At 38.6% G+C, this 26,117-nt stretch overlaps 2 protein-coding genes across 10 annotated transcripts in view; one reads left to right on the forward strand and one right to left on the reverse strand.

The window, feature by feature from the left end:
- Nf1 (neurofibromin 1) overlaps positions 1-26,117 on the forward strand; it is a 242,020-nt gene that overhangs the window by 145,213 nt on the left and 70,690 nt on the right. The window lies entirely within an intron of this gene.
- On the reverse strand, positions 16,180-19,280 carry Omg (oligodendrocyte myelin glycoprotein). Its single transcript, NM_019409.2, has 2 exons — positions 19,101-19,280; positions 16,180-18,225 (listed from the first exon to the last, which is right to left on the reverse strand). The coding sequence occupies exons 1-2, from the start codon at positions 19,101-19,103 to the stop codon at positions 16,897-16,899; spliced, it is 1,332 nt and encodes a 443-aa protein (NP_062282.2). The 5' UTR covers positions 19,104-19,280; the 3' UTR covers positions 16,180-16,896.

Genomic DNA, 26,117 nt, shown 5'->3' on the forward strand with positions numbered 1-26,117 from the left:
TTACCATTATCCAGCCTTGAAAGACCTTAATATTGTCATTGTGTCTGAAGTTTTTTCCTTCCTTGCTCAGAGTTCCTCCTGTGGAGGCCTACCTCTGATGTCAGTACCCTTTTTCTATGTATGAACATGCCCTAATTTTATGGTGAAGAATTAGTCATTTTAGGAAATTGCAGTTATCAGAGTCTGGGTTTTTTCTTGCCCTGCCTTCAGGTCAAGCACACCTCTTATTCTTTGTATTTTCTCTACCTTCTAGCATAGTAAGTATTATTAAGACTAGGAGACACTGGGATTTATTGAAAAGCTGTCAGTTTATTTCTGTCTCTCCAATGATATGATTAGTAATGTCTGAAGTAGCAACTATTGGTCATTTGACTTATTTCCTCTGTGTCATAAACATACGTTCACGAATCATCAGCCTAAATTTAAGAGCCCACTATTATTTTCTGGCTTCTATTTGGTAGGTCATATATACACTCATCTTTGACAACCTAAAGTTGAATCAATAGAAGTTTGACACTCAAATTATTTGGAACATTTTACCTGGGTTGGTATGAGACTTGGACTTGGTATATTTGTGCTTCTTGTCTCCTTCCAGCATATCGCCATACCACTCCTGTCAGCCTTGTGGTTAACTACCTGGGAATGTACCTGAGTGCTGGTGACATGAGTTGTGTGACTTGTCCTGGGTGACCTATTTCCATTCACTCTAGACAAAGAGGGAAATGATAGACCGAAGGAGCTATTCTTCCAAGTTGTGCTAATAGTGTTCCAGGAGCATCAGTGACTCAGTGTGCAGCTTCACCAAAGCCCTTGTCTCCATCAGTGATGGATCTCAGAGTTGCATGCCTGGAGTCTTCTCCCTCCAGCAACTACTTACCCCTAGCATACCCTTCGGGACAGGGAGCGTGGCTCCTGAGCATTCCTTCTGTCCACATGAGAAGGTTAATAGATCCATTTTCATGAGGGTTATCACGACTGATCTGATCAAGTTGACAACCATCACATCCAGCCCAGAGAAAACAATATGTACATCATTTTCTGGCCTGGTGTTTGGCTTTGAACCAGTTCTCCAAAGTTTGTTGGAGGGCTTCTTCAAAACCCTAGAAGAGAGTAGAACTAAATGACTCAGTAGAGGTGAGAAATAAACTTTTGTTGTCATAGCTGGAAATACTTGAGGGCTGTTTATAATAGAAACCCATCTGTGCTGTTTGCCAAATCCCATGTTACTCTACTTTACATCCTGCTTCTACCTGAGATGTGGATCTGAATACAGAATCTTATTGAACTTTTCTCATCTCTGAATTCCACTTGACTAATAGGGAATACAAGGAGACTGAAGAAAGAAAGGGTAGGTGAGAATGTATTCTCTTGTTCACCATGGCTGCCTGCATCCTTCCACGAGATGATGGTTTTGTTAGGTAATCCCCTCTCTGTATTTACTTTCTGGTAACTGCTCTACTTCAGCTGGTATTTCTAACTGTTTTTGTAATTGTCTAAAGCCCTGCCTTATCCTTTTCATGGAATCTCTTGGGTCCCAAATTGAGTTTTCTACCAACTAGAATTTTACTTCTACAGATTATGTACTGTATCTTCTTCTACACTCAACTATTTTGAATTCATAAATTTATCTTGCTCTGAGGATTTCAAATCAGGGTCATAGATATACACTAAATTTGAAGATTTTTGTGTACCTTCTTAGAATGAGGCACCATTCATTTAAGAATATGTTAAATCCTTGGGTATGATGATGCATGCCTTTAATTCCAGCATCTGGGAGGTACTGGGAGGTACTGGGAGGTAGACATTCTGAATTTGAGTCCAGGCTGGTCTACTTAGTAAGTTCCAGACCAGTCTGGCCTACATACTGAAATCCTGTCTCAAAAACCAAACAGACAAAAACCATAGCTCAGCAGTTAACACTTGCTCCTCTTGCAAAGGGTCTCCTTTGGTTTCCAACACCTACATGGTGCCTCACAACTACCTGTAACTCCAGTTCCAGGGAATCTGGCCTCTATAGACTGCTAAATGTACATGATATACACACACACACACACACTCACCAAGAAAACACACACATAACATAAAATAAATAATAAGTATTTAAAATTGCTGAAAAAAATCTGGTAAATTATGTGTAGAGGTGAGAGAGAGAGTGCACACACACACATGTGGGTATGTGTACATTAGTACAGGTGCTCTCAGAGGTCAGAGGCATCCCTGGAGCTGGAGTTATACGTAGTTATGAGCCACCTGACTTGGGTGCTGAGAACCAAACTTGAGTCCTTTGGAAAGGCAGAGCATGTTAGCCACTGAACCATCTAACCCCCTGTATTAAAAGCTATATCATGCTGCAAGTGTGTAGTTGTTTGGTTTGGGTTTTATTGTTAATTTATTGACTTATTTTGAGACAAGATATTACTCCTGCTCAGACCAACTTGGAATTCCCTATGTAGGCATTATTGACTTTGAACTTATGGGAGCCCTCCACCTTCTGCCTCTTAAATGTTTCGATTATAAACATGTACTGCGATGCCCAGCTTATAAAGAATTTTTACTTATATTTAAAAGTTGAACATTTAAAGCATGTTGACAATATATAGCACAGAAAATGGCTTTTGGTGTTTCCTGTTTTAAAGATGTATTTCTGGTTTTTCTAAATATGTGTAGGTGCATGTGTCTGTGTGGGGGTATATGCATGTGGGTGCTTGTGCTCAAGGAGGCTAGAGAAGTGAGATCTGGAGCCTGGGTTCTAGACAGTTGTGAACTGCCTGATTCGAGTGCTAGGGACTCTTCCTCACAAGTAACATGCAATCGTTACTGCTGAGCCATCTCTTGAGAACAGTATTGCTTTTAAACAAAGGATTTGAAAATTTCCCAAGGTAGTAGATATACAACTATCCCAAAAGGCAGGCTGCTGTTAGATTTAATTCTTAGTAACATTTTCAATTGCACGTAAACCACCATTTTCTTTGGTTTAGAAATATAATACAGGGAAAAGACATGCTTCCCCTGGTTTAGATAGATCTATCTTAGGGCCAGGGGTATATCAGTCAGTAAATGGCTTTCCCCGCATGCATAATGTGAGTTTGAGACCAGCATGGGATATGTAAGACCCTATCTGAAAAACAAAACAAACAAGCAAGTAAACAAAAAGAAAGCACAAACCACACATTCCAGAGCAAGTCACCACTTCCAAGCAAATTTGGTTTTTACCAGTGTAAACCTGTAAGTTTCTAGTCTTATTTTGACTTGTTGTGACTTGTTATTCATAACCAATGTAAACTAGCTCAGTATTTTGTTAATGTCATGCTAAAAGACTTTCAAGAAAGCATATAGCCAGGGATGATAGATACATAACTCATTTTCAGAATTAAAATTTGTTGGAATCATGAATACAGAAACAAATGTGGCCTGAGTGGATCTGGGTTAGAGTACAGTTCTTCCCTCCCATTGTTCCCTAGAAAACCAAAAGAGACACTGCTTGCCAAGGCCACATTACCTGTGCTCTCCTGACCACAGCCCATAACATCCTAGAGTCATTAAGCTAGACTAGGGCTTGGAATCAGAATTTAGCATGACTTGACTTTGAAAAGATTGTCTCCTCTTTTTCATTCCCTTGTGGATGACAGTATTTCCATCTCTTGAGCTTTAAATAAAGTTAACATCATCTTACTAAACTAAGTCTTGTTTGTTCTGCTTCAGAAGAAGTTTATGCTGCATTCCCTATATTATAGACTCACTCCGCAGCCCCACCCATATTCTTATCTGCAATGTGAAGAACCATGTAGTGAATGTAAGAACCTTTAGTAGCTTGTTAGTATTATTGTGCAGCAGCTATGTTGCGCTGACCTCTAGGCTGTTGCTTTAATCTCTGCATCCTTGCACATTTCTTCCAGAATGTCCTATCTCTCTATGGCCATGGCTGTGTACTTCCAGGTAGAATGTTTTATTTTATGTACTATTAACTAAGATTTTATACATAAGGCATTTGTTTTCCATTTCTGAGGGTTTTCCATGTCCTCATAGCTATCAATACTATTATTTTCTCAAAACTTTTTTTTTTAAAGGAAAATGTATGTTATGCATGAAAAACCAGGAAACAAGTGGCTGAGAGTTATGGTACACACGTTTAATCTCAGCACTCTAGAGGCAAAGGCAGGGCAAGTAGATTTCTGTGAGTTCAAGTCTATCCTGGTCTGCATAGTAAAGCTGTAGGCCAGCCCAGGACTACATAGTGAGATCTGTCTTAAAAAAAACAAATAGATAAAGTGTAGAACCATTATCTACCTCCTTTTTATACCATCCAACATGTATGTGCCACGCTTGTAAACTGTGTCTGATTATAAACCCTTCATCCTTAGCATCTCATACACGTCCTACATAGCTGGGCTGCTCAATCTGCTCATAAAATAGCTAAAGCAGTGTCAAAAGTTGTTTGGTAAGGTGCTACATGCTAGCTTGTCTTTCTGGAAGTCTGTCGCCTAGTACATGTACCTGAGCTTTGACAAGCTATAGAAGGTATCAGGCCAGTTGTCAGGAAGACGCTAGAGCAGTGGTTCTCAACCTGTAGGTCGTGACCCTCTGTGTGTTGGGGGGTGCCTATCAGATCTTGTGTGTATGTGTGTGTATACATATACATAGATATATGTATATATGAAGTAGCAATGATGAACTGTTCATGGTTGGAGTCACTCCAGTATTTGGAACTGTATTAAAGGATCACAGCATTAGGAAGGTTGAGGGCCAGTGCCCTAGAGACGAGCTAAGCAGCAGAGTCTGCCCATAGACTTAGAATGCCCAACACACATCCTGTGTATCATAACCTCTGCTGAAGTGGTAATAAAGTAGTTTTAAAACTGTTTTCATCTAGTGTTCATGTCATGGTAGAAGACTTGTTAGTCATCATGGTGAGTAGAGACATCTGTAAACGAATGTTCCATATTTGATACTCCATGCCTCACATTTTGCTCCACTTCTACAAACCATCTTACCCTCTGCTTACCCTGGCAGTCTGCCATGTTTACCTTTAATAAGGGCAAACTTGAACTTTTCACTCTTGAGTCCTCTAAGCAGGGTCGCCACCTCCTCAAATAAGATTGTATGTATGTGTCACAGATTATAAAATTCAGCCTCTTAAAGTCCATAGTTTCACGATTGTAGCACATTCTGAGTTGTACTTTCATTACTGCTAGTTTTTTTTTATTATTGTTTTTTATTTTATTTTTATTTATTTTTTAGTATATAGAATAGAGTTTATTCAGGACATGGGGAACGGAGTTGAGAGGATAGTAGAGACAGACAGGAGAGAAGTAGAGCACATGTAGAGGGGGAAGGGAATGGGGAGAGAGGGGGAGCAGGGAGGGAGAGGACAGAGGGAGAACAAGAAGGCAAGAGAGCAAGAGCGAGCACTGCTAGTCAGTTTTAAAGAGTTTGATCACCTGCCCCCCAAATAAACCTTAAAGCCATTAGCAAGCACTCCCTTTCCTTGCACCTGACAGCTATTGATCTTCGTGTGTCTCTGTGGGTTGCATATTGTAGATACATCATATAAGTGAATCCTACAGTATATGTTCCTTTGTGACTTCACACGAATTTTCAAGGTTCCTCTGTGATGTCTCATTCATATATATATATATACATATATATATGAACATATATATATATATATATATTCACACACATGTATACACACACACACACACACACACACACACACATATGTACTGCATTTCATTTTATATCTGACCAGTATTCCATTGTGTTGCTATATCACAGTTTATCTTTCTGTTATCCGGTAATGAATTTTTCTCCACATTTTGATCACTGTGCATAGTGCTGCTGTAAATAAATATATGTGGTTTTGTAGGGTCTGTGTTTTCAGGTTTTAAATTATATATCTAGAAGTGGAGTTGTTGAAACATGGTGATCAAATGTTAACCTCTGAGGACTAACTTTTCTAAGGTACATATGCCATTGTATTGTCCTGTGTAGTGCATAAGCATTCAAGAATCTCTGCACCTGACCAAATGCTTGCTGTTCCCTGTTTGTCTAGGCAAATTCTGAGAAATGCTTCCTCTAATCCACAGTGGGTTCTATTACTATTTTACAGTGACCATGACAGAATATAATGTTATGTTTCTATGTTGGATGTTTAGTTCCTAGGTTTTACATATCCTTATATACCCAGAAAATCTAGTATAGAGATGGGATTTTACAGAGCAATTAAATAAACCTAGATTTTGTTTGTTGTATTTTGTTTTTGAAGTGGGGCTTGCTTTATAACTTAGTTTAACCTTGAACTCAGGATCCTGACTCTGTCTCGCATGTGCTAGAATTACAGGTTTGTACCACTAAGCCTAATCTGACTTGTTGTTGTTATTATTGTTTGTTTGTTTTGGTTGTCCAGTGTTTCAAGACAGGGTTTCTCTGTGTAGCGTTGGCTGTTCAGGAGCTCACTCTGTATATAGTCCATGCTGACCTTGAACTCAGAGATCCACCTGCCTCTGCCTCCCTAGTCCTGGGATTAAAGGTGAGGTATGCACCACCACTTCCTGGCTGGAGACTTTTTTTTTTTTTTTTTAAAGATTTTTAATTATATGTAAATACACTGTTGCTGTCTTCAGACGCACCAGAAGAGGGCGTCAGATCTCATTACAGATGGTTGTGAGCCACCATGTGGTTGCTGGGATTTGAACTCAGGACCTTCTGAAGAGCAGTCAGTGCTCTTAACCGCTGAGCGATCTCTCCAGCTGGAGTTGTATTTTTGATTACACACACACACACACACACACACACACACACACACACACACACACACACACACACACACACATTCATTGGTAGTATTTAAACTTGTCTAAGATTCACGCTCATCATGGTCAACTTATTTCGATCTCAAATCTTTAAAAAGAGAAGGTGGGTGGTGGGGGAGTGGAATTGAAGTTCTACAGAGATCCAGAGGAATTCTTAAATGGTTTTCTTTTCTGTGATACTTGGTTTGTAGAAACAGTTGCCATGGTGCTCAGTTGCATTACTTCACAGGGATGCTTTAGTGATTAATGCATACAGACTGACCTGGCATTAGTGTTTATAGTCTAGCTGCTGCTCTGTAAAGATAGGTGGTTGAATCTACTTTCTAATGCATCCAGTCCTTGAAAGTAAATAATCCTAAGAATATTTTCAAGGTTTATTTAAAAATATAGAGCACCGGGCAGTGGTGGCGCACACCTTTAATCCCAGCACTTTAGAGGCAGAGGCAGGTGGATTTCTGAGTTTGGCGCCAGCCTGGTCTACAAAGTGAGTTCCAGGACAGCTAGGGCTACACAGAGAAACCCTGTCTCAAAAAAACAAAACAAAAAATATAGAGCAAGTATGTGAGAATAAACACAGCTGGGTTAATATTGTTCTCTACAAAAAGAGTCACTAATAGAGACAATGTACTTCAAGCTATGCCACCTTCTAACACAACATTTTAGGGGAGGAGGAGTGTTCTTAAAGTTTAAAGCACATTCTTTTACAATATGATAGAAAAACATACTTGACCTTTTTTGGTTTAAGATGACAAAATACCAAGTTTAATATAGTTTTATTTATAGTGAGGTTTGTTCTTTTTTGTTGTAAATTAAAAACTGCCTCTTGGGCGCATGCCTTTAATCCCAGCACTTGGGAGGCAGAGGCAGGTGGATCTCTTGAGTTTGAAGCCAGCCTAGCCTATAGAGCTAGTTCTAGGATAGCCAGTCTGGGCTATTCAGAGAAACCCTGTCTCAAAAAACAGAAACAAAAAATTAAAAACTACCTCTTAAATGGTTTTGTAAATCCAATTATGGATTTATTGGATTAAGTAAAAACACTTATGATTGCTTTGATGAACTATACTTAAAATCCATTAAAGGTCATTTTATGATTTATATGTGAAAATATTTTTCCTAGTTTTAAATATCTCCTTAATTCTCCAAGTAATTTGTTTTTTTGTTTTTGTTTTGTTTGTTTTTTTGTTTTTGTTTTGTTTGTTTTGTTGTTGTTGTTGTTTTGTTTTGTTTTTGTTTTTCGAGACAGGGTTTCTCTGTATAGCCCTGGCTGTCCTGGAACTCACTTTGTAGACCAGGCTGGCCTCAGAGATCCACCTGCCTCTGCCTCCCAAGTGCTGGGATTAAAGCCGTGTGCCACCACGCCCGGCTTGTTTTTTGCTTTTTAAAAAACCTTGGCTTTTACAAGTGTATATAAGTTCATACTTAATGGCTTATAGCTTTCTGGTACAGTTTAAAGTCAGGACAAAGACTTAGACTCTTTTATGAAAGCAAGAGGGTTGGGTATGGTGGCATAAACTTATAATTCCAACATTGGGTAGGCTGAGGCAGAGTCAGAAAATGAATTCAAAGCCAGCATATGTTATATAGGAGGGCCTCTCTTCCAAAACAACATGAAGCAAGAAAAGATTTGATGTTTTCTTATAGAAAAGCTATACCATGAGGGAATATTAGCCCCTACTGTTCGATGAAATTATTTTTTAGACAATGACTTTACTTAATTGCCATTGGTATGAGGAAGTACACAAGTGTCTACACAATAAGCTGGTGAATGGCTGTGGCCATGCGCCAGATAGTCTTATGCTATATAGTGCTCAGATGTGTTAGTGGTCATTGAAGCTTTGGTTGGCAAATAATAGCTTTCCCAGTGGTTATTGTGGTATATGGCATCTTTGTTTTTCCTTACTGGTGGTTTGGTGTCTCCTCCTCCTCTCTACTTGATGAAAAGCCATTAAATCTGAGCTTATTTTCTGTTGAGGCAAGTATTTGAAAGTCATTCAAACTCCCTCAGCTTTTGAAGTGCTCATTGTGTTGAAACTGTGACTATGGGCAACAAAATAATGCAAAATAAAGGGTTGTGTTTCCTGGTGTGATTAGTCTGATGACCTGAGTTTAGATCCTCAGAGTGCACAGAGTGGTAGCATTGGAGTACATCTGTAATACTCAACATTCCTATTGAAGGATGGAAGGTGGAAACAGGGAGATATCCTGGAAGCTCACAGGCCAGTTAGGCTAGTGTATGCAACATACAATAAGTGATACTCTGCCTCAAACAATGTAGTAGGTGAGGACCAACACATGAGGTTACCTGACCTCTGATTTCTATACAGATGTACAGATGTATACACATGTGCTTAAAGTTAAGTCATATTTTTTATGAGATAAACAATAAGTCAGCTCTTTGAAGTATAACTGTGAAAGGGAAACTGTATGCCTCATGAGTTCAATCATATCTCTTTCTGAGCTCATTAGTGATCCAAAATTACTTACACATTAAAAGGTATATGTATAGACAGATGACTCAGCAGTTACCAATATTTGCTACTCTTCCAAAGGACCTAGGTTCAATTCTCAGCACCTACATTGCAGCTCTCAAATGTTTGTAACTCGCATTCCAAGGAGTCCAATGTCTCCTTCTAGCCTCATTAAGTACTCGGCATGCATGTGGGGCATACAGTGTGGTGAACAAAATACATGCAGCAGAACACTCGTGAACATAAGACAGAGTAAACTGTCTGTAATTAAAACACAAATGGTCAATACATTTGACTTGAGTTCTTTCCTTGTGTGTATGTGTCTGTGCAGTTATGCACATAACATGCAGAGGCCAGAGTTGATATTGGATGTTGTTTTCTATTACTTTCTACCTTGTTTTTTGAAATATGGTCTTTCTTTGGCCCTGAAGCTCACTGATTTGACTAGACTTGCTGACTAGACAAGTCCCCAGGGTCCTCCTGTCTCTATCTCTTAGGGCAAGTATTACAGCACACTGCTATATCTGGCTTCTTATATAGGTGCTGGCAGTTCAAACTCAGATCTTCGTGCTTGCTCAGAAAGCACTTGGCTGACTGTACTATCTTCCCAGAACCTAACTTATTCCTTAAAATACCCTTGTATAATATTTCTATATTTCTCTATATGTTATATATATATTATATATATATTTCTATACTTTGTTAGTAACCTCAACAAATCCAGAATTGTGACCCAGGGATTCTGATGAGGAAACATAAGTACGTTTCTCCTGCATTTTGCCACTCAGTTCTTCAGCACATTTAACAAAAGAAAGACAGTTGAGCCAAAATGGCATTTCTTAAAAGCCGAGCTTCTTAAAGACCTCACTTTACACTGCAGTTTTTAGTGTGTGAAACAAATGAATCTGCTTAACACATTAATACACTGAGGTGACATTAGCTTTCACTCCCTGGCAGACTACATTTGAGCAGCTTGCCTTACTAATTGTTCAGGAATTTTCAGAATTAATGGTAATTAGCAGCTATCTGGAATTGGCTCACATGTAATCCTACCCTGCCCTGAACTAGTTTTTTTTTTGGATGGCAAATAATAGCCTCTCCAGAGCCTTCATTCTGGTTTCACTTTCCCCTCTGAGATGGGTGCTCTTGCTACGTTGTCCAGGCTGACTTGGAACTTCTAAGTAGCAGATACTCTAAGTACATTCCATTACACTTGACTGCATTCATTCTTAACTTTTCCCTAATGTCCCTCCGGACTTTGCTTTGACCTAAATGGAAGAACTGTAGATTCTAGAGTAGACTCTGCGTGTCCTAAGTAGGTCATTGTTTGTGCACTGGTCACATCTTTGATCTGTTCTTGTTCCTTAGAAATTCAGATAAAGATAGTTAATACAAGAAACTTAGGAGAAATAAAATCAAAACTGAAATACAAAGGATAAATAGGGTTGCTAGTGTAAGAAAGGGGACATACAGCATTCCTAAACGTGTCGTGGCCAGAGAGAGCATGGTGAGAGAAGCAAAGGAAGTCTGGTTTGCTCGGGCTACGGGACGCTGTATGAGGATGCTAGGTTCTGAGTCATGGCCAAGTTACTGTCCAAAAGAATCATGCCAGTGTGTGAATGTGGTCATTGTATTGTCTTTTCCCGCACTGATTTTATCCCATACGTTTTTAAGTTTGCTTGTTATTTTAAAGATTTTTAAGATATTACATTTTATTTTTATTGTGTCTCTCAGTTATGTGGCTGGCCATATTTTCATATTAATTACCACGTTTCCTGTGTTGTAAACAGTCTGCTTGTGTCCTTTACTCAGATACCTATTGGAAGATTTTTATTATTTTTAATATTAGCAATCTCCTTTATAGTATTCTATTCTAATATTTTTATCAGGTTTGATGTTTCAACATAAAGAATTCAGAAGGTTTGACTGACAAATTTATTGGCAATCTCTAGTTCACTTTATGGTGTGTATCACATGAATTAAATGTAAAATTGAAGTGTCTTCCAATTTTCTTATTTTTAAATTTTTATACTTTTTAATTTTAATGTATATGAATGTTTTGCCTGCATTTATTTATGTGCACTACATGTGTGCCTGGTGCCCGAGGAGATCAGAAGAGGGTATCAGATCCCCTGAAAGTAGAGTTAAGGATGGTTGTGAGCTACCTTTAGGCCCTAGGAATTCAACTCAGGTTGTTGGCAAGAGCAACAAGTGCTCTTAACCACTGATCCATCTCTCCAAGACATGTCTTCCAATTTCCCCAGCACTGTACCATTGAATCTTTCCTCATCTTTTGATCTTTGCTTCTTTTTTTCTCCCAAAGTTAACAATGTTTAAGAAATGGTATGTGCTAGGCACTATTTTAAATGCTGTGTCATCTTATTTTCTTCCTGTAGCTCTTCTACTTTGAGGCATAGAGCTAATTTTTTAATATTATAAAACCAATAAAAGCTTTTGTTGGTTGGGCATGAAAATATATGCTTGAAACCCCAAAGCTGAGAGAGGAAGATTGGGAATTTGAGACCAGCCTGGGCAACAGAGTGAGACCCATCTTTAAAACGTGGTTAAAAAATATTTTAGGCACATGTGCCAAAACACCCATACAGAAAAAGGTGAGGAATTCTTTCTTACATACGCTCTACTAATTTTACTTTACCATTTCTATATTAATGACTGTCTTAATGTGTGTGTTGTTATATATGTGTGTGCCTCTTGGCACATGCTCTGCTACTAAGACAGACTATAGCCCCTCTTCTGTCTTACTATGATTGATACCAAGGTATATCTAGCATTTCTTCTGGGTTTAGGGGTGGATTTTTTGCCTGTTTATTTTTCCAAATGACGTAAGTATTTTATGTCCTATTTTAAATTCTCATTGAAGTGCTTGTCAAAAAAATGCTTAATCATTGGCTGGAGAGTTGGCTCAGTGGTTAAGAGCACCGACTGCTGTTCCAGAGGTCCTGAGTTCAATTCCCAGCAAAAATGTGATAGCTCACAGCCATCTGTAATGGGATCCGATGCCCTCTTCTGGTGTGTCTGAAGAGTGACAGTGTACTCACATACATTTAAAAATGCTTAATTATCATATACTGTCAACAACTGCAGTTTTATGGCAACTAGTCAAGATATGTATCCTATTCATAGCCTTTGGTATGTTCCAGATACTAGCTAAATTTGGTTGAGGGAATGAATAAATTGGGACATCTGAACTTGTTACCTCGCATTAATGTTTTCTACATTCACCCATTTCTGTGTGGATATTATTTATTTGGCATTATAGTTTTTTCTTATAGTTTTCTAATTATTTTCACCAACATATGGAGAAGTCATGTACATCTCCACATTTATTTCGTTAGTTTTTTTTTTTTTTAATTTAAGGTTATGTTTCTGAAAGTGTTCCCCAGGTATCTTTTCAATAAGCAATTACTTTATCCGTTAAGAATAAATTTAGTAGTCAGGCAGTGGTGGCGCACGCCTTTAATCCAAGCACTCAGGAGGCAGAGGCAGGCGGGTCTCTGTGAGGCCAGCCTGGGCTACAGAGTGAGTTCCAAAACAGCCAGAGCTAATCAGAGTAACCCTGTCTGGAAAAACAAAACAAAAAGAATATGTATTTAGTTTCTTATTTAACTAAATTGTTATCTGTTTGTGTATTGTTCTAGAATACTCAAATTATGGGATTTTTAAAAATTTAAATGTACTATTTTTCTTTTATTTATCCTTCTTTATTATTTGTTTGTTTGTTTATTAGATTTTGTGTATGACTACTTTGCCTGTAGGGTATATATGCTTACCATACATGTGTCTGTTACCCACAAGTTCAGAAGAAGGTTTCAGGTCTCCTGGAACTATAGTTATGAATGGCTGTTGTGAGCTACTTTATTGATGCTACGATCCAAACCTAGGCTCTATGCAAGAGAAACAAGTTCTCTTAACCACTGGGGCATCTCTCCAGCCCGTGTGTGTGTGTGTGTGTGTGTGTGTGTGTGTGTGTGTGTGTGTGTGTCAGCACATATGTGGAGGTCAGAAGACAACTACATGAAATTTCTTCTACCCTTGCATAGGTTTCAAGGATCAAACCTAGGTCTTTAGGATTGCATACTAAGCCTTGTTACCCATTGAATCTTCCTAGCGGCCAAGTACTGTTTTACAGGGTGGCTAAAGGTGCAAGCTCTCTGTTGTGCAGCTGAGATTTGCAGTTGCTTATCCTCTTCAGGGGGCTTTCACAATGCTCTAGTCTTGTGCCAGTTTTACTAAAATTGATGTCTGTGAGACATAGTTAATGCCAAGTAAATATTTTTTCCTCCGTTCAAAATGAGACCAACCAAATAAAAATATTGTTTTTGTCAGTTTGATGTAAACTGGTGGTTTAGTATTCATTGATATCATTCCTTAACTTACTTATTTTGGAGACAGGGTCTCTCTACATAACCCTGTCTATCCTAGAACTTAGTGTGTAGACCAAGCCAGCCTTGAACTCACAAGGATCCACCTGCCTCTCTCTGCCTTCCAAGTGCTAGATTAAAGGTACCACACTTGGCTTTTAATTTTCTTTATACATAATTTCTCTAGTATAACCTTATCCAGGATTTTAGGTGTCGCTTCTCTGACTTCTTTGGTATCCATTACAGTAATTTGCTGTCGATTCATGGCATCATTATACAAGATTTAATAACACATGTGAATGGCCAAGACACTATGAAGGCTTTATGGGGATTATGTCAGGAGAAACATTATAATGTCAACCCATTTCCTAGATGAGACTAGCTTAGAGCAGTGAGGTGTTTTGTTGATTGTACAGAAGTGACAGAGGTAAATTACTTACCCGACAGAACATAGCCTCAGGGGTGTGTGGACATATTAATACAGAATAGAGACTCTTTGACTTGGGATGGACTTATAGATCAATAAAAATCTTTGTTACTTGATGACATCCTAAATTGAAAATGTATTTAATACACCTCACCAATTTATATGTACTTAAAACCCTTAAATGACTGTATAATTGGCCAAGACATTTAACAAAAAAATTGTCATAAGTCATTTTACATGCTGACGTATACCTGTACTTATATGTATGTGCATAAGGAAGAGATACTGAGGAGTAACATTTTAAAGTATTTGAGGGTTAATATTACAGTAACATTTAGAGATGTGCCTTCTTTGATTAGTAATGATGCAAATATCAGTTCCTTAGAGGGTAAGGATTATCTAACTGTAAGGCTAGGTACTTCTTCCTAAGGACATGATCAATGTAGTTGACAGATGTTGTATTTGTAAATTTACCAAACTTTTCTTCTGCATTTTGCAGACATGTTAGTCAGGATGATTTAATCCATGGGTACTGCTAATATTATAATCCATAATTATACTTTCTTGTTACTGTCTCCATTGGAATTCTAAGATACTAAGCTTTTGGTATCCACAACTTAAAAGTTGGTTGTAAACAATCTCGTTTTGTGAAACTCAGCATTTCTGTTTTAAAAACGAAAGAAATCAACTCAAACTAGTATGCTTGATAGTGGTAGTGAAGATATTAGATCATTTTGGAAAGGAGAATGGACACCATGCCCATTTGAAGAGGTAATGCATTTTAAAATCATCTTAGGGACTTTTTTCATGGTAAGATTGCTTAGTACAGTGAGTCAAGTTTATAGAGGCAGAAAATACTCAAAACTACTATAGAGACATTATAAGAATGCATTTTTATTAAAAATATAACTAATTTTTCATGAGCTTAAGCCTTTTAAAAAAAAGAGAAATGTTTAGGACAGGCCTGGCAGTGCTTGCGTTTTAATCTCAGCACTTGGAGGCAGAGGCAGGTGGATCTCTAGGAGTAGGAAACTAGTCTGGTGTACACAGGGAGTTTCAAGCCAGCCAGTGCTATACAGTGAGACCCTGACTCATGACAACAGCAAAAAAGGTATGGAGAAGAGGAGTTTGGTAGAATGTTACTTTCTGGGTAGAGGTGTTTTACATGGCTGAGAAGATGGCTCATTGGGTAAGAATCCTTGCTCTTCAAGCATGAGGATTGGAATTGAAGTCCCCAGCATCCATGTTAAAAAAAAAAAATGAGGCATGGCTGCATGTGCGTTGGAATTAGGGTGATAACAGACAGATCCAAGAGCTCACAGCCCACCTAGCCTGGCCAAAACAGCAAGCTTTATTTCAGTGAGAAACCATGTCTCAGGCCAGTAAAGCAAAGAGCAATGGAGAAAGGTAACAGATACTTCCAATCTTACGTGCATACATCCCGCACACATACACACAGGCAGGGCAGGAGGCAATTGAACTTTTAACCCAAGAAAGAAGACTATATGGATTTTTTTAATTTTTAAGAAAAAACACAACTTCTTCACTCTCCCCAAATTTAGAAATGCTTGAAGTTATATTCTTTTTTTGTATCTCACAAAAATGAGTGCCTCCTTTGTAGCTTACCACCTTTGGATATTGTAGTTTACACATTAATTTAGTTAAGTCATCTTATGTTGATTGCTAATTCATTATATGAAGTACTTTTATATTTTGTCCAAAATTCTTGGTACTTTATTCTAACTGGATCCCGGTGCAGTTGACTTGGAATGTCTACTCTGTCCCCTGCCTAGCTTTGTTGTCAGTCTACTTTATTAGAAATTCCATGGTTGTAGGACTGAAGGAATACCACCCACTCCTCGCTTCTCTCCATCCCACAGTCTCCCTCAGAGTGACCCAAACTGTTAGACTCCATGGTTTTAGCCCCAAGCTAATCTTATTTTAAATTTGGAAGATCAAATTATAATTTCTGGTCTTATAAGAGACAAATTTCTCATTACAGTAGCAGTATGACTTTAACTCTGTAAATATTTAACTTTGATTAATGAATGATCAATTAAATATACAAGAAAACTCTTTAACAAGTCCTTAAATGGAAACTTTTTATTCTTTTGTTTTTTATACTTTTCTTAAATGCAAAGCAAAGTTAAATTTTCCCTGTTAAGATGCCAAGCTAAGAGCCTCCTAGCCTTTTGAAGAGCAGTTGTCCATTATATAATCTGCAGACTAGCAAGAGTCCCTCAGAAGCAGGACATTGTTTAGATTGGAAGTAGTTCTGTCTTGTGTGTAAAACAATGATGTGGTGTGAGCATTTATTTACAGTGACAGCCTTGGTTTCACTTAAGTGGCAAAACCCTTTTGAGTGGCTCACGTTTCATTCACCTTACAGACTTCATCTTCCCTACAGCAAAAGCTGTGATAATGTCTAGAGACCACGTGACACAGCCAGGAGCATAGGCCTTTTATTTTGTCCCAGACATTTGACAGTGTAAACATACATAAAATACATATTAAAGTTTAGATGCTCTTTATAGTTTGTGCAATAAGTTGAAGCCTTAAAAAGAAAACATTTCATTAAAAAAAAAAGTCATTAGTTTTACTTAAGACAGGAAAATAGCAGCAAGTACCAAGACATTGTGCACTTCTTTTAATTAAGACAAATTACTTCATTTACATCAAAGTCAGAAATATAAGACTGGCTTTCTTGAATACATAATATAGCTTGAATCACTGGTTAGATAGGGGCACGTTTTCCCAACTGTACATCATGGAGGAAGGTTCTCCTTCGTTTCAGAAACTGCAGACCCTCAGCCTGCCAGCATGACCACAGCATTGAGCATTAAAAGGAGCGAGGCATTTACTTTCCAAGCACTAGCCGCAGAAGGTGGCCGAGTGTTTCCATTTGCAGTGGTTTCTTCCCTCCGTAAGTTGAGGGTTGTGCTTTGTCGAGGCATTTCAGAGAAGTTATTTGGCATGCCACGAGCTATGCTGAGGGTCACGGGGCTTGGGGGTGACTTTGTTGCACTGGTGAGGCTTGCATTTGAACTCATTCCATCCTGGAGGTGAATAGTTAGAGTTGCAGCTGCTGCTTCATGGGAATTGGTCATTTCTGTGGGTGTGTCTTCTGGGTAGGCCACCACAGCCCTATCAGTGCTACTAAAAGTGGTATCTTTGCTTAGAGTGACACCAAATGTGGTTTCCTTTCCTCGATATTGTTTGGGTGTTTTGGTCACTTTGGGTTGAGTTACCATACTCAAAGAGTTAATGGTGTCCACTGTCTGCATCTCACTCATAGTAAATAAGCTTGAGGTAAACCCAGGAGGTGTGGGGTACATGCTCTGTTCCTTTAGAGAGGATACTTGCTTAGAACAAGGAGTCCCTATCACATGGGCTTTCGTTTCCATCACCCACTTCAATAAGTAAGTAATGTTTTGTTTATGGTCACATGACCACCTGTTATTATGAAGAGTTATCTCTTGCAACTGCAAAAGTTGGTCAAAAGACTGTTCTGGAATGAATGTGAATTTATTGTTGTGCAGGTAAAGATGTGTGAGATTTGTCAGGTTTATTAATGTCCCTGGAAGGATTTGTGTCAGTGAGTTATTAGACAGGTCCACGATATGCAGTTTGGAAGGCATGTTGGTTGGAACTGTCCAAAGCTTGTTACTGCTGAGGTTAAGAACCTCGAGACTTCTTAGGGTATTTTTAATGAGAACAACCTTTTCCAGCATATTCTTAGAAACATCCAGGTATTTAAGGTTCCACTGATAAGCAGTATCAGATTTGTCAAGAAGTTTAATATTGTTGTTAGCAGCAGACATGTTCCAGAGAGACCGAGGTAACTGAGCAGGCAGACTTTCAAGCCTGTTGTTTGAAATATCCAGGGTTCTCAGATTGGTATATGGGGTTAACTGGTTATGCAGATCAGTAAAGTGGTTATAAGACAGGTTTAAATGTATAATGTTCTCCTGCAGTCCAGGTGGTAATGTAGTCAAGTTTCTGCCTGAACAGTCCACATGCCTGTGCCTCTCTGTGCATGTACACTGGAGAGGACAAATGCATAAGATGCCAGGCGTGAGAAACAGAAGGATGAACAGGCAGGAAGACATTTTCAGTATCTGATATTCCATCAAAGCCTGAAAACAAACAGATACATCCTTCTTTTAATATGCAAATTCACTCTCAGCATCTGCATGGGTCAGTTAGCATTCGGCAAAATTTTCAATAAACCTCCTTGTTGTTGAGTCCTTTTATAATTGTTCCAGTGATTAAACTAACAAAGCTGCCCTTCATTTATAGTCCAAATGCCTAATCCTTCAATTGGGGCTATGTGGTGGGTGGGGGTGGGGGAACTGGGGGGGAGAGAGACAGACAGACAGAAAGGCAGAGAGAGAGAGAGAGAGAGAGAGAGAGAGAGAGAGAGAGAGAGAGAGACTCTCCTACATTTTCTCTTTATTTTTATCCTTTAGTATATTCATCTTATTTATCTTCTCGGAGCCTTTATATGATAGAATGGCACTGTCTGCAAATGAGGAGTTTTATAGGCTTACTTAGGCTGTTACTATTTTTGATAATGTTTTTGATTCAGAAAAAAAATGGCTGTCATGTCTGTTTTTCTTAAATCTCTGCAGTATTATAAGACACAATATGTTTGTAGTTTGAGATGTTAAAACAGATTAAAACAGTTTTTGAAATTTCATCTTCTCATGGATAACTATATCCTGGTAAAAAACGTTTTAATGAACTTGGAAAAATCAAGCCCGATAGCGTACATTTGTAAAATGATTTTTTCCCTTATATTTCAGTACCAATTTTAAAGGAAAAACAATATATGTATTTACAAAGTGAGTGGACATTAAAATGAAAACCTCGGCTATTACTGCAGCAGATTTTGGTGCATGCACTTGTTATTGAATATATTCAATCCTAACATTAGCTTTAAAAAAAAAAAAAGCTAAAGAAAAGGAAAAAATTCAAAATCCGTCTTTTACCAATTTAAACAACTGCTTACCATAATGTCGTCTTCACTATCAGTATCTCATTTTCTCCGGGAAACTTGCAGCTTAAAGGTCGTCTTGTTGTGGGAGTCGGAAGGGTTTCTGGCTGTGGGCTCTGCTTGCCAGCTCAGCTGCATTGTGTTGCTGTGAGCCGAAGCTCTGCAACCACCTGATCAGCACCACATAGGAGGACTGCAGAGCTGTCATTGGTGCTGACTCAAATTTATTGCAAGAGGTGCATACGCAACAAAATGGACTTTTTTTTTTCTTTTTCTTTTTCTTTTTTTTTTTTTTTTTTTTTAATTTACAGCCCAGAGAGTGCCTTACATAGCTTCAGTTCTCTGTCGGGTAGAATACTTCATGCAAATTAGGGCTGGGCTTTACTTCTGTGTATTTCTCTGAGTTTAGGTTGCACATTTAACATTTGCTTGCTGTAATTTTTCTTAAAGCCTCTACATTCTTTCTATGTGTTGAAAAATGTTCTTTGTGAATTGATTTCCAGGATATTCATTGAACTATTTTTAATCTCCGCATTTTTATGTTCTTTTCAAAAACAGTTAAATTGTCTCGTAACCTTTTCATATGTATGTCATGATAGAAATCTTGATTTTTATGTCTTCCTCCATCGTGGCTACTATTATTATATTTAATTAGCTTTTCGAATTTATCAGTCAATTACGTGTTTCATCTTACCTTTTAGGAAGCACAGGAATACTCAATATGATTACTTTGTTTTTGCCTTCCTGATACAAAAGATCGTTTGACTAATGCTGCACACAGGCCAGCTGCGTTGTCGTCACAGTCTCCTTCCCCAGCACATGCACACAGTCCTGCCTTAGTGACAGTGATCAAATAAGAACAAGCCACATGTAAAATAAGGATGCTGGACTATAAAACAACACCAGCCTAAAATACGTTTCACTGTGTCTTCCTGGCTGGCCTGGAACTCACAGAGATCTTCCTACTTCTGTTTCTCACTGCTAGAATTAAAGATGTGCACTACCATAACCAGTAGATACTAGATATTTTGTTTTGTTTCTTCTATTTTAATGTTCTACTTTTAATTACCAGTCAAATGGTAAAATAATTGTTTACATTTTATGTATTTGAGTTAGATGGAGTTGTTTGGTTTTGATTTTGCTATTTTTTTTCTTCCATGAAACTTGTTTTGGATGGTATGGATAGAGTATTGCTTTCTCCAGAGGTATTGTTGGGTCTGAACAAAAGATAATTTTATTTTTATGAATAGCAGTATCAAAGCTGGAGTGGCAACACACACCTTTAATCCTAGCATTCAGCAGGTGGAAGTAAGAAGGCCAGGAATTGAAGCCCAGCTTTGACTACACAGCAAGCTCAAGGCCAGCCTAGAATAGATGAGACCCTGTCTGAAAATATAAAATAAAATGCTGGCCATGGCGGTGCTCAGCTTTAGTCCCAGCACTCAGGTGACAGAAGCAGGGAAATCTCTACACATCCGAGGCCAGCCTGGTCTACAGCGAGTCCAAGACAGCCAGGGCTACATGGAGAAATGCTACCTCAAAAAACCAAAATAAACAAAATAAATAAAAACTATTACTTTCCAATTGTTTATTTAGTGTTTCATATTTATATGTTATCTTTCCCAGAAAGTCAATAGACTTAAAAATATATGTAACAATGTTTGTAAAAGATGAAACTATAATCAAAATTTTTGTAAAATATGACTAGATTCATGGTATTTTAAGTAAACTAGATAAATAATCACTTGAAACTCAAACCTATATTACAAAATGACCACTTATCATAGGAAAGAAAAGGAGAAAATTAAGACATACTTATTATGAAATTGTCACCATATAAAAACCAGCAATTATTAGTATATTACATTTTAAGTAATACCTTGTATTGTCTCCTGCTAAATCTCATGGGCTGTAGTTTTATTTGTATCTAAAAAGGAATTGATGGAATTGAAATCTATAGCTTATCTTCTTAGAACAGAACTATCTTGTAGGAGTCACCTTCTAGGTAAAACTAGTGTTCCTCAAAAAGGACCTACATTTAAGCAGTCTGCACCATTAGTGACTGCTATTGGTTCAGGGCTTTATTACCGCTTTACGTTGAGTGTTCATTTGGACTTTAGATTCTGTGTATGGGTTTCAGAATTTCATCATCAATCATGATCCCTGAAAATAATGTTTGAAGTACTACGTTCAATTTGTTTTGGGGGTGAGAATGGTTTGCTTTTGACAGTTAGCATTTCATGTCAGCTCATGTATCCACCAATACAGATAGGACTAAGGATCAATTTGCCAAGCCTTAAAATCTCTCTTAGGAAGACTCATTCTACCATTATAGAAGTGGAATTACCTATGTGAATTACACTGATAAGTACCGTCATTTGAAAGAAAAAAATAATTAGTTAATTGTTTCAAAATTAATTCAAGCTTAGTCTGTATCAGAGACTTTTTGCTAGCACTGTAACAAAATCTCTGACAGAAGCAACTGCAGAAAGAGGAGTTGCTCATGGCAGGGAAGACATGGGCACTGGAGTAGCTTGGTCGCTGGCACAGGATCAGGTCATATCCAGTGGTAAATGAGAAGCAAAACCAAGTTCTAATGGTCAGAGCTCACCCCCAGTGGCCTTAAGGCCATCAGCTCTTGCTCTAAGGGTTTAATAACCTCCCCTCAGCACTGTCCACACACATTAGGATCGGATTCTGCTATGCATATAATGTTTTTCATTTCAAATTTATTTTGTACTAAAGATGACCATGGGTACTCAAAAAGAAAAAGAGGTTGTCATTTCAGTGTATTTCAAATGTAGCAATTGTAATGCTGTTAAAGGCTCTGAGAAAATTAAATACTATATTATGCTTTTTTGGTTGTTTTGTTTTTGAGACATGTCCTATAGACCAGGCTAGCCTCAACTTTGCCTCCCAAGTGCTGGGACTAAAGAATCATTTGTAAAAGACAAGTATTTGTTACCACTTATCTTAGATGCTATACAGAAGCATTAATTATAATTTAGATAGGTTCACCAACTTCACAAATTATATCTATTTAGGCAACTGGTTTAGATTAAGCATTAATCAAGTTGACATTTCTTTTGTATCCAAGGATATATTGCTCTAGCATTGTGACACAGCAAACCTCCTGCTGTAGTAGTAACTATAGACATGTGTGTATGTACATGTATCTGTCCAAGCTTGGAAGTTGTTGTACAATAGTCCATTAGCAGGAAATGCTTCTGTCTCAAGCAGTTTGGAAAGGGGGGATGCTCAAGGGTAGAGGGGCGGCTCAGTGTGCAGCTGTCAATGCAGCCTAAGTTATGCGCTTATATACCTGCATAGTAGGTAGTAACCACTCCAGTGGACCTTCATTCTTTTTTTTTAATCAATTTACTTTTTAAAAAGATTTATTTATTTAATGTATATGAGTACACAGTAGCTGTACAGATGGTTGTGAGCTATCATGTGGTTGCTGGGAATTGAACTCACGACTTCTGCTCACTCCAGCCCCACTCTCTCTGGCCCAAAGATTTATTTATTATTATATGTAAGTACATTGTAGCTGTCTTTAGACACACCAGAAGAGGGCTTCAGATCTCATTACTGATGGTTGTGAGCCACCATGTGGTTGCTGGGATTTGAACTGAGGACCTTCCGAAGAGCAGTCAGTGCTCTTCCCTGCTGAGTCATCTCACCAGCCCTCAATTTATTTTTTTTTTAATATTTTTATTAGATATTTTCTTTATTTGCATTTCAAATGTTACCTCTTTCCTAGTTTCCCCTCTGAAAATCACCTATTCCCTCTCCCCACCCCCTTCCCCCTGCTCCCCAACCCACCCACTCCCATTCCTGGTCCTGGCATTCCCCTATACTAGGGCATAGAACAGGACCTAGGGCCTCTTCTCCCATTGATGACCGACTAGGCCATTCTCTGCTACATCTACAGCTAGAGCCACAAGTTCCACCATGTGTTTTCTTTGATTGGTGGTTTAGTTCCAAGGAGCTCTGGGGGTACTGGTTAGTTCATATTGATGTTCCTCCTATGGGGCTTCAGACCCCTTTAGCTCCTTGGGTACTTTCTCTAGCTCCTTCATTGGGGACCTTGTGCTCCATCCAATGGATGATTGTGAGCATCCACTTCTGTATTTGCCAGTCACTGGCAGAGCCCCTCAGGAGACAGCTATATTAGGCTCCTGTCAGCAGTCTCTTGTTGGCATCTGCCATAGTATCTGTGAGTTTGGTGGTTGTTTATGGGGTGGATCCCCAAGTGGGGCAGTCTCTGGATGGTCATTCCTTCAGTCTCTGCTCTGAACTTTGTCTCTGTAACTCCTTCCATGGGTATTTTGTTCCTCCTTCTAAGAAAGTTTCTGAGCTTCTGGGCTAATATCCACTTATCAGTGAGTGTATATCATGTGTGTTCTTTTGTGATTGTGTTACCTCACAATCCTCCAGATCTATACATTTGTCTATGAATTTCATAAATTAATTGTTTTTAATAGCTGAGTAGTAATCTGTTGTGTAAATATACCACATTTTCTGTATCCATTCCTCTGTTGAAGGATATCTAGGTTCTTTCCAGCTTCTGGCTATTATAAATAAGGCTGCTATGAACATAGTGGAGCACATGTCCTTATTACATGTTAGAGCATCTTCTGGGTATATGCCCAGGAGTGATATTGCTGGATCTTCCGGTAGAATTATGTCCAATTTTCTGAGGAACCGCTAAACTGATTTCCAGAGTGGTTGTACCAGCTTGCAGTTCCACCAGCAATGGAAGAGTGTTCCTCTTTCTCCACGTCCTCACCAGCATCTGCTGTCACCTGAGTTTTTGATCTTAGCCATTCTGACTGGTGTGCCGTGGAATCTTAGGGTTGTTTTGATTTGCATTTCCCTGATGATTAAGGATGTTGAACATTTTTTTAGGTGCTTCTCAGCCATTTGGTATTCCTCAGTTGAGAAATCTTTGTTTATCTCTGACCCTTATTTTTTTTTTAATAGGGTTGTTTAGTTTTCTGGAGTCCAACTTCTATAAGTTTCAGTGTCTCTGGTTTTATGTGGAGTTCTTTGATCCACTTAGACTTGAGCTTTGTACAAAGAGATAAGAATGGATCAGTTTGCATTCTTCTACATGATAACCTCCAGTTGAGCCAGCACCTTTTGTTGAAGATGCTATCTTCTTTCCACTGGATGGATTTAGCTCCTTTGTCAAAGAGCAAGTGACCATAGGTGTGTGGGTTCATTTCTGGGTCTTCAATTCTGTTCCATTGACCTACCTGTCTGTCACTGTACCAGTACCATGCAGTTTACTTTTTACAAAAATAATTCATTTATTTTTTATTTCTTATGCATTGATGTTTTCTTTGCATGTATGTCTGCATGAAGTTGTAAGATTCTCTGAAACTGGAATTACAGGCAGTTGTGATCTGCCATGTGCTTGCTGAGAATTGAACCCTGGTCCTCTGGAAGAGCAGCCAGTGCTCTTAACTGCTGAGCCATCTCTTCAACCACCTTTATTCTTGAATTGATCAAACTGATTGTTCCTGTAATTAATTGTGAGCCAAAGTACTGATATTGATACAAGTTCTGTATCCCTATTTTTAAGTTTTATTTGTTTTATTATTGTATTGCGTGAATGCCTTACCTGCATGTATTTCTGTGCAATACATGTGTGACTATTGCTAGCTAAGGTCAGAAGATGGCATTACATCACCTGGGACTCTATATACAAAAGGTTGTGAGATGTCTTGTGGGCACTGGGAGTCAAACCTAGGAACTCAGGTCTCCTGGAAGAGAAATAAAAGAAAATTTTCTCAACCACTGAGCCATCTTTCCACCCTCAGCATCCCTTTTCTAAAATGCCTGAAACCAGAATTATTTCCAAGCTTGGAATTATTAAGATACGTTTACAGATACGTATACATACATGTCTATTGAGAGTATTCTTTGGGTGATCTCAACTCCCCCAAATTTTTGAGCACTCAGAAGATTGTAGATTTTAGATTAGGATTGTATAGTCTTTAACACAGTTACCTTTTTACTGAATTTCCTGCTGACAACAACAGAATAATAGTATGAACTAAAGTGTTGTTGAAGCATAGAAGAACTGACAAAACAGAACTGTATCAACATTCAAGTCATTTTACCATCTTTAACAAAAAAATTTTTTTTACTTTATTCTCAACTTTCGCCTTTCCATGTTTTAAATCTTTTATTTATTTATTTATTTATTTATTTATTTTAAACTCCAGATTTTATTTCCCTCCCAGTCCATCCTCCAACTGTTCCACATCCTATACTTCCTCCATACCCCCACCCCCATCTCCACGAGGATGTCCCCACCCTCACCCCACCATACCTCTAAACTCCCTGGGGCCTCCAGTCTCTTGAGGGTTAGGTGCATCTTCTCTGACTAAACCCAAAGCAAGCAGTCCTCTGCTGTATGTGTGTTGGGAGCCTCAGATCAGCGGGTGTATGCTGCCTGGTTGGTGGCTCAGTGTCTGAGAGAGCTCAGGGATCCAGGTTAATTGAGACTGCTGGTCCTCCAAATGAGTTGCCTCCTCCTCAGCTCTTCAAGCTTACCCCTAATTCAACCACAGGGGTCAGCAGCTTCTGTTCACTGGTTTGGGGCAAAAATCTGCATCTGACTTTTTCAGCTGCTTGTTGGGTCTTTCAGAGGTCAGTCATGATAGGTCCCTTTTTATGAGCATTCCATAGCCTCAGTAATAGTGTCAGGGGAGGTCTTAGGGCCTCCCCTTGAGTTGGATCCCACTTTGGGCCTGTCACTGGACCTCCTTTTCCTCAGGTTCCCCTCCATTTCCATTCCTGCAGTTCTTTCAGACAGGAACAATTATGGGTCAGAGTTTTGACTGTGCGATGGCAACCCCATTCCCCATTCTTCACTGGATGCCCTGTCTTTCTGCTGGAAGTGGGCTCTACAAGTTCCCTCTTCCCAATGTAGGGCATTTCATCTAAGGTCCCTCTCTTTGAGTCCTGAGAGTCTCTCACCTCCCAGGTCTCTGGTACGTTCTGAAGAATCCCCTCCCC

The sequence above is a fragment of the Mus musculus genome, chromosome 11 (genome assembly GCF_000001635.26).
Source record: "Mus musculus strain C57BL/6J chromosome 11, GRCm38.p6 C57BL/6J".
Lineage (NCBI taxonomy): Eukaryota > Metazoa > Chordata > Mammalia > Rodentia > Muridae > Mus > Mus musculus.